This window comes from Cibotium barometz, chromosome 3 (assembly GCF_041138505.1).
Source record: "Cibotium barometz isolate CiBa-2024 chromosome 3, ASM4113850v1, whole genome shotgun sequence".
NCBI classification, from domain to species: domain Eukaryota; kingdom Viridiplantae; phylum Streptophyta; class Polypodiopsida; order Cyatheales; family Cibotiaceae; genus Cibotium; species Cibotium barometz.
Window position 1 is genome coordinate 1,171,483 of NC_141048.1, and position 13,895 is coordinate 1,185,377.

The 13,895-nt window shown below is 43.0% G+C and overlaps 1 protein-coding gene across 2 annotated transcripts in view; it reads left to right on the plus strand.

The window, feature by feature from the left end:
• The window catches only part of LOC147639583 (kinesin-like protein KIN-8B), a 65,688-nt gene extending 53,138 nt beyond the window's left edge, over nucleotides 1-12,550 (plus strand). For both annotated transcript variants that reach the window (XM_086825616.1, XM_086825625.1), the window contains 12 exons: nucleotides 7,208-7,296; nucleotides 7,435-7,579; nucleotides 7,658-7,753; nucleotides 8,359-8,450; nucleotides 8,557-8,658; nucleotides 8,764-8,910; nucleotides 9,043-9,193; nucleotides 9,308-9,370; nucleotides 9,506-9,742; nucleotides 11,053-11,154; nucleotides 11,315-11,428; nucleotides 11,512-12,550. In XM_086825616.1, coding sequence (XP_086681742.1) covers nucleotides 7,208-7,296; nucleotides 7,435-7,579; nucleotides 7,658-7,753; nucleotides 8,359-8,450; nucleotides 8,557-8,658; nucleotides 8,764-8,910; nucleotides 9,043-9,193; nucleotides 9,308-9,370; nucleotides 9,506-9,742; nucleotides 11,053-11,154; nucleotides 11,315-11,428; nucleotides 11,512-12,429 — 2,256 coding nt within the window. In that variant the 3' untranslated portion in view covers nucleotides 12,430-12,550. The remainder of the gene's footprint in view (nucleotides 1-7,207; nucleotides 7,297-7,434; nucleotides 7,580-7,657; nucleotides 7,754-8,358; nucleotides 8,451-8,556; nucleotides 8,659-8,763; nucleotides 8,911-9,042; nucleotides 9,194-9,307; nucleotides 9,371-9,505; nucleotides 9,743-11,052; nucleotides 11,155-11,314; nucleotides 11,429-11,511) is intronic.
• Nucleotides 12,551-13,895: the final 1,345 nt, after the last annotated feature.

Below are 13,895 nucleotides of genomic sequence, written 5' to 3' on the forward strand. Positions count from 1 at the left end.
TGACGGGGCGCCCTTCGCCACCACAGGTTGCTGTAGGCGCCTGACTACGTGTCCGCCTGCCTGCGACTGCTATGAAGCGCTGGCTTGAAGGTCGATTTCTCTCTCCCGCACAGCATTGAATTACTAGGGGGAGCCCAAGATTAGGTCGGCTCATGGTCGTACCCTAGGTAACAGCTCTGCAATCGATTCAAGAGCACATTCAACAGAAGCCCGTGCATCAGCTACAGCTGCTGCTGCAGGAGCATCAGCATCAGCATCAGCATCAATAGCAGCACCAAATTCATCAACCTTTTTTTTTCCTGCAACGAAAAGAAAAATAAAAAATTACAAGGTATTCTGCTTCAATTTTTTTTTTTGGATTTGCAATTGAGCAAGTACAGTAATCAATTGAGCAGGTACAGGTGCCCAATTGCTCAATTTTTGAGCAAAATTGGCAAAATTGGGTGACATTGGTCACAATAAGGATCAATTTGCAGGAAATTGGATGTCGAAATTTGGGGCTTTTGATGTAATTGTGCAATTAAGCACTCATACATGCTGTATAATGTGAGAAATCGCACATTTGGGCAAAATTGCAGCAAATTGCAGTGCAAATCAAGGGGCTTTTGTGCCGATTGGATTGATTTGCATGCAGGCAATCGCATTTGATGCTGTGGATAATGTGTTGATACCTTACAAGCACTCAATGTGCCTGTAAATCAAGGGGCTTTCATTATTTGGATGTATATGTGGCCAAGGGGAAGCATCGTGAACACTCTGGATGCCTTCATGTGCGTCAATGTATCATGTATGATCAGCAATTGATCTTAAATCAAGGGGCTTTTCAAGATTTTATGCTTGTTGAGCTTGGCAAAGCAGCAGGCAAGACATTTATGCCTTGAATCCTCAGAAATCAGCTTGCAGTCAAGGGGCTTTTGCCCAATTTCTGTTCAGGACTGTTGTATGCAGTGTTCGGGACTGTAAAAGTCTGATTTTCACTCATTTGGACAGCCAGGATAGCATTTATTGCTACTGTACCTGCTGGTACAGATTTGGCACAGCTTTGTGCAAGTTTTGGCATGGCTGTACACTGATTTGAGTGAGGAAAAGGTTCAATTTCAGCTGTTGTACTTGCCGGTACAGGTTTGGTACATCATTGGTGAGCACTTGGTACTGCTGTACAGTACTTTGGAAGGGCAACAGAGCACATTTAAGGTGCTGTCCAAAATCTGCAGCAACCAGATTTTGGTGATTTCATCACATAAAGTGGGAGAAAAGTTGCATTTGTGCTTCCACAGTGGGAGATAAAGCTTGGGAAAACAACTGTGAGCACTTTGTGTGCTTTTGGTGCAGTGTTTGCACATTTTGCAGGGAGTCAGGCATTGACAGGTTGCATTTTGCTATGGCAACCACAGGTGAGAGCTCTTCATTGGTTCACATCAAGAAGCTTGAAGGCTCGCATAATTATGATATTTGGCAAACCCAGTGCTACAATGTGTTGCTCCAGAAAAAGCAGCACAAGCCTATCAAAGAAAGGGGTGTAATGCCCGCTTCTCTTACTGCTGAAGAGTGGGAAGATATGGATGAGCTGGCAAGATCTACTATCATGTTGTCTGTGTCAGACTCGTTACTTTTCAGCATTCGTGAAGAGAAGACAGCTTGGGGAATGTGGCAGAGATTGCAGGACTTGTATGCCCAACAAAGTGCCTCAAGCAAAGTGTATTGGTTGAAGAAACTCATAGGTCTTCAGATGAAGGAAGGGGCGTCTATGACAGCCCATTTAAATGAGTTTAATGGTATTGTCAGCCAGGTCATTAATCAAAAGTTAGCAATGGACGATGAGTTCAAAGCCACTTTTCTCTTATGCACTTTTCCAGAGAGTTGGGACACATTCAGGACAGCCACTAGCAATTCACATGCTATGCTGTCATATGCAGATGTTGAGGGTGCTCTTCTTCAAGAAGAGATGAACAGGAAAAACAACTTTGTTGGAAAGTCCAATGCAATAAATGCACGTGGGAGATCCCAGCAAAGGGGAAAAAGCCAAGAACGGGGAAGGAGCAAGTCTCGCTCCAAAAAGGATTTGGAATGCCATTATTGTGGCAAGAAGGGACACATTAAAAAGCAATGCTACAAATGGAAAAATGATCAAAAGGAAAAGGGAAAAGGCAAAGACAAAGAGAAAGATGAAGCCAAAGATGTAAAGCCAAAGGGCAAAAGCCAAAGGGCAAAAGTGGAGTCAAGATTGAAGAAATCAATGTGTCACATGCAGGTGGCAGTGAGGATGAGGTCCTATTTACGTCTTCACTTGATGCCCATTCACTTCTTACAGGTGGTCATGGTATGCACTCATGGATCATTGATTCAGGTGCCTCCTTTCATGTCACAGGTTGCAGAGACTTGTTTGTCAGGTATACTGCTGGCAATGAAGGAGTGGTTTATTTGGGTGATAACCATGCATGCAAGATTCTTGGCAGAGGTGATGTGAGGCTTGTGTTTTCAGATGGCTCACAGCTTATGCTCCATGATGTCAGGCATGTGCCTGAGATCAAGAAGAACCTGCTTTCTACTGGACAGCTTGATGATGCTGATTATGTTACCACATTTGGTCGTGGAAAGTGGAAGATTTGTAAGGGCTCACTGGTTGTTGCCAGAGGCTCTAAGGTGGACACTCTTTACTTTATGCATGCAGGTGTTTGTCACCATGCTAATGTAAATGCAACCGAGCTGCCGGAAATCTCTATGTGGCATAGCCGGTTGGGACACATGAGTGTCAAAGGAATGGAGCAATTGTCTCGTTTGGGTTACTTGCCTTCTCTAAAGTTTTCAAGTTTTCAGTTTTGTGAGCATTGTATATATGGCAGGCAACTCCAGTGCCCCCACAAGAAAGCTCTTGGACAGAAAGATGCTCAGTTAGAGCTTGTGCATACAGATGTATGTGAGATGCCTCAGCTTTCTTTGGGAGGGGCACAATACTTTGTGTCTTTTATAGATGATGCCACACGCAAGGTGTGGGTTTATCCTCTTCGTTTGAAGAGTGATACATTCTCAGTGTTTCAGAAGTTTGTTGCTCATGTTGAGAATCAAACTGGCAAAACACTGAAGGCTTTGCGTTCCGACAATGGTGGAGAGTATATGTCCAAACAGTTTCAGGACTTTTGTGATGCTAAAGGCATGAAGAGGGAGCTCTTTACTCCTTATGATCCTCCACAAAACGGGACAGCAGAGAGGATGAACAGGACCATTCAGGAGAAGGTCCGTTCTATGTTGTCACATGCTGCGTTACCTCATGGTTTTTGGGCTGAAGCTGTTATGACAGCCGTTCACCTTATAAACAGGTCACCTAACACGAGGCTTGGTGGGAAAGTGCCAGAAGAAGTATGGACAGGGAAGCCTCCGTCATACAAGCACTTGAGAGTGTTTGGTTGCGTTGCGTACGTGCACATACTCAGGGAAATGCGCACCAAACTTGATCCTAAGTCTCACAAATGCATATTCCTAGGATATGGTGACAGAGGTGAAATGGGGTATAGACTTTGGGATCCCGTGAATAGAAAGATTATACGCAGCAATGATGTTATTTTTGATGAAACATGCATGTATAAGGAGCCTGCAAGGCAACAGGAGCCTGGCAGAGTCATCTTTGATGGACATCATGGACAACAACCAAGGGCTGTAAATCAGCCATTACAGCAGGAAAACCAGCCCTTAAATGGTGCTGAAAATGGTCCAAATGGACAGCCAGAGATGGCAGAAGATATCCCTATGGATATACCATAGTTAGAGGAGATACCGGGCATGATTTTTCAGCCTTGTGGCATGGAACAGGAGCCACCAATGGGTGATATGCAGGCTGGACAGCAACCTGCAAATGATGGTCATTGGGTACGGAGGTCCACAAGACCCTCCAGAGCCCCTGACAGGTTTGTTCCAGGGGTTGACTACTTGATGCTCACTGACTGTGGGGAGCCCTCATGTTATAAGGAGGCTTTACAGAGGGCAGACAAGGCTCTATGGGAGCGTGCCATGAAGTCAGAGATGGATTCTCTGCACAAAAATGGAACATGGAAGTTGGTGCATTTGCCTGCAGGCCAGAAGGTTTTGCCATGCAAGTGGGTTTACAGGCTCAAAGTTGCACCCAAGGTACAAAGCCAGGTTAGTGGCTAAGGGCTTCAAGCAGGAATATGGTGTGGACTTTGAGATCTTCTCTCCAGTGGTCAAAATGACCACACTTAGAGTTGTGTTAGCTTTGGTTGCGCATGATGATCTGGACTTGATTCAGATGGATGTGAAGACTGCTTTTCTTCACGGTGATCTCCATGAGGAGATATATATGCAGCAGCCAGAGGGTTATGCAGTGAGTGGAAAGGAGAAGCTTGTATGCAAGCTGAAAAAGAGTCTTTATGGGCTCAAACAGGCACCAAGGGAATGGTATCACAAATTTGATACATTCATGAAATCTCAGAAATTCAGGAGAAGTGACATAGATCACTGCTTGTACACCAAGAAAGCTTTGGATGGCAGTCTATTGATTCTCATCTTGTATGTTGATGATATGTTGATTGCCGGGAAATCTCGTAAAGAGATGGATGCCTTGAAGCAGAGGCTGCATCAAACCTTTGATATGAAGGATTTGGGTGATGCAGATCACGTTTTGGGTATGCGGATACTTCGGGACAGAAATCAGCATGTGTTGTATTTGTCTCAGAAGGAATACATCTTGCAGAGATTCAATATGAACGGGGGGAAGAAGACTAGTACTCCTTTGCCTCCATATGTGAAACTCAGTGCTATGGACAGCCCACAGTCGGATAGAGACAGGGTTGATATGGCCAAGGTTCCGTATGCTTCAGCTTGTGGCAGTCTCATGTATGCCATGGTTGCTACTAGGCCGGACATTGCATTTGCAGTGGGAGTGGTTTCTAGATACATGGCCAACCTTGGCAAGAAGCATTGGGAAGCAGTGAAAGGTGTCATGAGATACCTGAAGGGCACACAGGATATGTGCATTTGTTTTGGCAAACAGGATGCATTAGTACATGGTTACACGGATTCAGATTATGCCGGTCATCCAGATAACCGAAAGTCTACTACCGGTTATGTGTTTACATTCACAGGAGGTGCTGTGTCATGGATATCCAGGATGCAGAAGTGCACTGCCTTATCTACTACAGAGGCCGAGTATATTGCAGCCACAGAGGCTTGCAAGGAGGCATTATGGCTATCTCGGTTAGTGGTTGATTTGGGTTATACAGGGGATATTCCATTGTTGCATTGTGACAGTCAGAGTGCCATCCAGTTGGCAAAGAACCCTGTCTTTCATACAAAGACGAAGCGTGTGGATGTGAAGTATCACTTCATCAGGGAGGTGATAGAGAACAAGCAAATTCAGCTTGTTAAAATTCATACGGATGACAACCCGGCTGATCTGTTGACAAAGAGTTTGCCTTCGGAGCGGTTTGCTCATTGCAGACACTTGATGGGCATTGGATGAGGCCAGTTTCAGCCTTGATATGGCCTTGTATATTATCATATACATGCTGATTTTTTCTTTTCCTTTACTTAAGGGCACTTTGCCTTTAAGTGGGAGGTTGTTGGGGTAAAGGCATAATGCCCACCCTTATAGTGTGTACAAGCCCATAAGTTATAGTACATAGTACACTTAGTACTTTTAATGTACTAAGTGCACTATGTGTACTAGTGCAATATACATGTGTGATAGGGGAGTCACACACTCATATCATGAGTTGACTTATCCCCACAACTCTCTCTCTCTCTCTCTCTCCCCCTTGTTGTTTCTCTGTGTATATCTCCCACATGAATTACTCTTAACCCTAAATCTCTTCTCCCATTCAACTGCGTGATCAGGATGGATATTATCAGAGTGGACACAGAGAGGACATGGACTAGCCCCCTTGAGCCCTTGGGCACGAAAATGGCTCATTACAAGAGCCATTTTCTACACCTCTCACCGGATGATTTAATCACCCGCCCGACGTACATGGATGTGTGAAACCCTGCAAGTCCATGCTGACTATCATCCTACAACTACAGTACTAGATGTACGTGCTGTGAACCGGCACTAAGTGTACTTGTTTGAGTACGTAATATTGACAGCATGTACCAGTACCTATTTGTGTACTCGTACCAGGGAGGCTTGAACCACGGGCTCTGCGAGGGTGTGAGCTAGGCTCTAGTATGAGAGCACCTGTTTGTGCGTGGTCTTGGAATGACAGTTTCGCATTCACTTCCCTCCAGTTGTATGAGACTAGTGGCCAGGCTATTTAGACTCATTTGACAAGTCTGGTATTGACAAACTACTCCGACACACTTCTGTTTGGGTAACTTGTCTTCATACCTACATTGCATTGGATTATCTGACTAGCAAGCCCTTGGAACTTTGTACAGATTTAAATACTCCAATAATATACTTCAATATTGAGGGGGGGTCGGCCCATTCGCGGCCCTAGTGATATGTACTGTGCAGTGCTTGTCTCTTTTGCAAATTATCTTGTGCAATGATGTTTCATTCAGTTGTTAGGTGCAATGTGGCTTTTACATATTAAGTGTGACATGCGTATTGTTCACAAGACAGTGCCCAAGGATGTTCACACCTAGCTGGTGTAGTTTTAGAGGATGGGGGTGATGGTGTTAGCGGAACAAGAGTGTGGAAATCCTTGACAAAGGGCTATAATATCTATTGAACATGTAGGCTAGTAGGGGCGCTAGGGTATCATCGGCATGTGAGATGTACTCAGCAATGAGTACCTCGTGATCTTGGGCCCGCCCATACGTAGTCTACGGATGGCCTTGAGGACCATGCCCTTTGTGAAGAAGGTGGAGGTGGTGGGGCGGGGATTTGGTGGTGGCGATGGAGTTGGCCTATGGGGGATATGATAGAGGGAGTGTGCATAGGAATGCCATGTGTCTGGGCAGGTGATAGGTGGGGGGGGCGATGTTCTCGAGGCATCTTCCAGGCCTTTTTGCAGTTCGGCCTTAAGAAGAGTCCGTATAACTCATCCTCATTCCGAGTGTAGAACTCCTGTTTCTTGTGTTGGGTGGGGCGTTGAGAAATCCATTGCGCTTGGTGCTTCGTGATTTGCCCAATCTGTTGATTGATTGATTGATTGATTGATTGATTGAGAGAGAGAGAGAGAGAGAGAGAGAGAGAGAGAGAGAGAGAGAGAGCCAAATTTCTTGTGTATTTTTCACATATGTTTTCTTAAAGGATGTTTACAACCGGGCTGTTGCATCCATGATAAAAGGTCTTGCTCATGGCTTAAATGCTACAGTTTTTGCTTATGGAGCAACAGGGAGGTATGTACCAGGTTCTTTTCTTGAGTGATTATACTTAGGAAGCTCAAGCGATTTAAATCATTTTCAAAGTTTGGTTTGGGGAGTTGCTTGCTCCATCACGTAGTAGTGGTACTAACTAATAGCCACTGTGATGTCTAGTGGGAAAACTTATACCATGGCAGGAACAGCAGAGGACCCAGGGCTCATGGTTCTGAGTCTGCAAGAAATTTTCCGTTGGGTTTCTAAGGAAGAAAAGGAGCATAAATTTGAGGTCACATGCTCTTACTTGGAAGTTTACAATGAGGTACAAGGCAGTGTCTGCTGATAGAAAGAAGATGATGTCTGAGCACTATCTTTGTTCCCATAACAAATTTCTTTACAGGTTATATATGACTTACTGGAAAAATCGTCGGGTCACTTGGATTTACGGGAAGACCCTGACCAAGGCATTGTTGTGCCGGGCTTAAAACGCATTCAAGTAAGCTAGACATTTTCTAGTTTATTTGTAAATAGTTCAAGGCATGATCGGTGGTTCCGAGTTGCATTTGTGGCTAGCTAAAATGTTAAAGCTGGTTTGTGCTTGTAAATTTGATAAGTAAGGTTTTTTTGGCAATGCATGTACCATTTCTGTTATGGGACATGTGGTCATTAGGCAGTTCTAGCACAGGGCCGTCCACAAGAACAACAGTCCTGATTGCATATGCATTCAAAAGATTTGCTGAGTGTTTCTCAGAACATTGTTGAGTGTTTCTGAGAGGTATCTACTATATGTTTACCATTTTGTCTTCATTTATTTCTCCTGTCTTTTGACCATTTTGTTCTTGACTTTTATCACAAGTGTTTGGTGAAACCTCATGAGAATAATTATTGGCATCTTTATGCTTGTGGTGTTCGTGTACGTGTGTGCGCACTTGTGAATGTAAATGAGTGTGTGTGTGTTTTAACTCTGGTTTTTTATTGCACACACCTTGAGTTGCTGTCTGACTTTAAGATTCACTATCTGGTCTTAAATTTTTGAAGTTGATTGTATTAGATGCTATGAACACTCAAATACTTTGTGTTATTCACGTTATCTCTTAACAGGTAAATTCTGCTGCCAAGATCTTAGAATTGCTACACGTCGGGAACAGTAGAAGAAAGACTGAGAAAACTGACGCAAATGCCATCTCTTCTCGGTATGTTTTTTGTGAGTGCTGGATGATACTTGAAAGTAGGAACACACTAAGAAGGCAGGAGCAAAAAGTATGTCTCTATATCCTAACCATCTAATGCGATTTTCAGTTCTCATGCTGTTCTAGAAATCATCGTTAAAAAATATTGCCGAAATCATCTTGGATCACAAGTGTTGCAGGGAAAGGTGGCTTTGGTTGACCTTGCAGGCAGGTTGGTACAAAAGGAATGCTCCATCTGAACCTATATTCTGCTGGTTGTCTCTGATGCCAATTTTATCAACCCATTATCCTATTTGATTGGAAATCTTATCTACAGCGAAAGAGCATCCGAGACAAATAATGCTGGGCAGAAATTGAGAGATGGTGCAAATATCAACAAATCATTATTAGCTTTGGCAAACTGTATAAACGCTTTAGGCAAGCAACAGAAAAAAGGTCTTGCGTATGTCCCCTACCGTAACAGGTATATTCGAAGCCATGAAAGAAGCTGTGATACATTTCTTTGAACATGAATGCATTGACCATTTTTCCAGCTAATACCCAGTTAATAATTCATGGGTAAGCCTTATAGCTACTTTACGTGGATGATTTGCAGTAAGTTGACAAGGATACTAAAAGATGGTCTCAGTGGAAACTCTCGAACATGCATGGTTGCGACTGTCTCTTTCGCTGATCATCAGTATCATCACACTATTAACACACTTAAGTATGCTGATAGAGCGAAGGAAATAAGGACACATGTCCAGGTTCTCTTCCCTTTCCATCTTCTTGAATCACATAGTAATATTTGGAGTTTGGCCATGCTAGTTGTTACTGGAGCTGTCCGTTTTTCCTCTCGCTTACTGCTTCTATGTCAGCAGAAAAATATTGGTACTGTAAACTCCCATGTTGCAGATTACCAGCGAATGATAAATCACCTTCAGGTAACTTCTGCAAAGCATGCAATCTTCTATGGTTTACCTAGAGAATGAAGGTAATCTTTAATGGTTTTTTTTTATAATCATACTTTTTGAATCACTAGTTATATGGCTACTTAGACCCCTGCTTTCCTTCTGCAGGCTGAAGTTAGTCTGTTGAGGAAGGAGTTGGAAGAAAAGGAAGTTCAGTTGAATGGGCTGTCCACAGGGAAAATTCAAGACGATGGACTCTCATGGTTGGATACCCTTAGTTGTGATATCAATGAAAACGTGGAAGATAGGATCAATCTACAGAAAGCACTTTTTGAATTAGAAGATAAAAATTCACATAACCATTGTGAGCTACAACAACTGGATAACGAGATTGCAAAGCATCAGGTAATTGATTGTTTGTCTTACGCATGGACGTGCTGTCTATCTTTTTATCATGTCCCATGCCCAGGCTTACGCCCATGCCCAAAACCATGCCTTGTGCACATATGCCTACTTAGAGAAGTTGATGTTCGAGTAGACCAATGTTAGATATAGAATTTTAGTAAGAGTTATCTACTTATGAGATTTTCAAAATTTAAGTTCTTTGATATTGTAAGAGACAAACCTTAATAATACATTTTGTCAAGATTTGTGACTAATATCTCTTAATCTCTTTATACTACACCTTAATCATTTATTATTAGTGAAAGGGTGTCTTGATAGGACACAACGGGATACAAGGGTTACTATGTAGGGACATGGCTCATCAAGAGACACAGCTATTTGTTTAAAAGACAACTATTTGTTTAAGAGTCACAACCCTACATTGGGGATGTGCCTCTTCACTTGTACCTTTTCAAGCCCTATTTAAGGTGGTCTTGACTATCAATGCAAAACACACACAAAAAAAAAAAAAACGGGAAAAAGATCCTTCTATTAGTTGAAAAAACCACCCCCGAAGGGCTAAACACAACCACAAAGGGCTAGATACACACTCGCCTCCATGTACGGGGCGGGGATCAAAGAATCAAAAGGTGGAGGAAGATGCACTTCCCTCTGGCTGGCTGCTCTATGAGGAGAAGGCTATCTCATACAGGGGGAGGGGAGGGAATAACTACACAGGTGGTTTGTAGTGCCAGGTGGGATCACCACTTCTATCTATGAGAAAAAGGCCATGCCGCTAGAGCCTCAAGAAGGCTTCCCTCCGCTTCCGCATGGAAAAACACACAATTTTTTGCCAGACTTGTCTTTTTTTTTCAGTATAAGTCTTCATTCATGCTTAACTAGCTAGGCATAGTCCTTACAATGGTATCATAGTAAATTAATTTCCGACCTACACATCCAGATTGCGTTTCACATATGGGGGAGCCCCGGTGGAGATTGTCCAATCATAAGTGTACCTTGGAGCTACTTTTAGTGGCCCTGCTCTACCATGACCACAACAGCACACACTAGAGTTTAATAAAGCACAATATCCATCTTCTAGTAACCTCTTCTCATGCAATTGGCCAGTTCTGCAGGGGTTACCTGGTCCCTTGAAGCTCTAAGCATTTCCATTATACCCAAATAACCCTGAAGCCCTAGTTGAAAGCTGGAAGTGTATCATAGTACTTTGTGTGTGTGTAGTTTATCTAAGTCGTCTAGGAAACAAATTTTTTTATCTGATTTATAAATAAAGTAACCAAAAAATGTTCACTAAAGTTTTGTTCTTGCAGAGAGATGAAGATACCAAGATAGTCGAGGCTCTCACTGAGAGGAGGAAATTAGTCCTTGACAACATTAGAGATAATGATGAGGCTGGAGCACTCTATCGACAGGTAAGATTGCTGTAGTAGCCCATAAATGTACATGGAAGCAGCTTGCTGCTCTATGTGCAAACTCATGCATTTTCAAAAATATGTAACTCATGTTATCTTTTTTTGCGGCATGTAAATAAATTTTCAACCATCTTTCTAGTTAAATTTAACATGAAATCAGGAGATTGAGCAAAATGAAGCGCAGCGGAAGGACTTGCAAGACGTAATTGAGAAAGCCATAAGCAGTAATAGCAACACCACATATTTGAGGATCTTAAGCCAGTATAGGCTTTTGGTAAGCTATCAAAATAACTACCAACTTATACTTGATGACCTGAATGCATTAGAGTAGGGAATCATAATGCTCTACTTTTGCAGGGAATGACAAACACGGAGCTTCAGTTTCAAATTGCAGTTAGGGATCAAATTATTGACAATCAAAGGGAAGTCCTAGGCAATTTATGGGCTGTGTTGAAAGGCTCTGGCCTGCAGCAGACACAAATTTTGGAGCTGGCATCAAGGCAAGGCATTACTATAGAAGGCTGGGGAATGCCTTCTTCTGTAACCTGCAAATCTCATAGAGCAGGAAGCCCTTTCTCAAAAGATCTTCCCAAGTTAGGTTCTTGTGAAACATGCACAACCTTAGGGCTTTTACAATTTACGTCAGTTACCTCACGGTATCTGGAATGCACCAACAGCAGCATGTGCCATACCAGTTTCAGAAATTCTGGCGTCCAGATGGCTTCTTCAAATTTTGAACATAAGGGTTTTTACTCAGCTGGAAGTAAGAACAATGATCTTGCTAGCACTTTGCTCCATGCTCCCAATGGAAAGTTATGTTTTCCTGGCTGTCAACGTACCTTGAGTGAGGGTATAGCTCCCTCTGACGCATGCATGTCTTTCTGCGACCAAGATTTTTTGGCAAGAACATTAAAAACATGCTCGAAGGCAGAGGGAAGTGCCCATATATACCATGTACCTTCAAAGTTCATATTTTCTGAAACAATGCAAGGGTCAAAGTTGGAGCACCATATGGATGAAATGAGACGAATGCGGTCAGATTGCCCCCAGTTCTGCTGCTCTAGTGTCAGTAACATTCGTGAAAGTCAAATAAAGCCTGCTGGTTTCTATGAACTGAGAGAAATGGACTGTTGCAATAAGAACTGCAGCCCAAGTAATTTTTGTGAATCCCAGAAACCTCACGTGGAGAATTATGAAATACAAAGGGTACTTAGTCAGCAGAGAAACTTAACAGGAAACATAGAACATTGCTGTGGATGTAAAAGAAATCATTGAGTGATTCTCAATGGCAAACATATGTGTGCTGTCTCCAATTTTTTTCTTGTAAAAATTCATTCTTCCGGATTCCAAGTAGCATGCCTTGGACCAAATGTGAAGGAAACTAATGCGATTTCTTTGATGTATGGGCATTTTTAGTTGCTAAGCATGTTTCTATACAAGTGTACCATAGGCTTGCATGAAAATCTGTCTCCTGCTGTGTAGTTGAGTGGTTAGGGGGTTGAAGTTCCAATGTGGAGGTTGTGGGTTCAGCCCTCACTTGCCGCAGCTGGGTGCAACATGATGGCCGGCTTTTTTCTTCAGTTTGACATATCCAAAGAAATCTCTCAAAGAAAAAAAAAAGGCTTACATGAAAATCAGTGAAATAATTGCCTCGTATGATATTTGAGTGGAAGTTTTTGATGTCATGACCCATTATTGCAGGTTTGATGATAGAATGGAGGTTTTTAAGGTTTACAAAGGTCCTTTTGTTAGTCAAAAGGAAATAACATCTGCAAAAGTGGACTACAAAGCTGCTTTCGAGAGGAGCAATATGTACATTCCTCAAGCAAGGTATAATACAAAAGGTATGAGGGCTACCTGCTATCCCCCACCCTCTTCAGGCTGTACATTGACAAGATCTTAGACTTTATTGACAGAGCGGGAGGTGGAGGGGCATCCCTAGCAGGCATACTTGTGTCTGTTCTCTTATATGCTGATGATATAGTGCTTATTGCAGACTCGCAAGAGGGACTCTAGAAGAAAATGGATGCCCTACATGACTTCTATTTGCAGAGAAGCTTGTCAGTTAACCTTGGGAAGACCAAGGTCATGGTCTTCTATACTTCCCCTAGTGTGAGGAAACATACAAAGATCACCTACATGGGCAGCCAGGTGGAGGTAGCAAACTCATATGTCTACTTGGGGGTCACTTTCACAAGTTCTGGCAGACGCTTCAGCGGCAGATTGGCAGTGTATTGAGCATCCACAAATTTTGATGCTATCCACATTGATATGCAGCAAACCATATGTCCCTCACCATATCATTTGAGCAGAGTTTGCTACAGAACCTATGGTGGTGGAGGCCTTATTCCAGACTGTCACGTACATACAGAGGATACTAGCGATGGATTCATCACAGTTACCATACCTGGCACTATAGTCTTCTCGGACGATAGCAGGGAGAGGGCTGGTGCATCCATCCTGGTATGCTTCTGTCCTCACATGGTTCACCATACACAGACTACAGATGATCCGACCACCCATTTCAGTATGACCCAGACTCCCCCTACACCAGGCTCACACGTGTGGATATGAACCAGGTAATTCGATATGACTTGCGATAGTTACACATTCGAGATACATGGATTACCCTAATAGTGGAGCCCCTACCACCCTAGACGCAGGACTACAGGGACCATTTTCTGAGGCTTACAGAGGATGGATTCATACAGAGGCCAAGGTACCTGGATGTTTTCATGTCA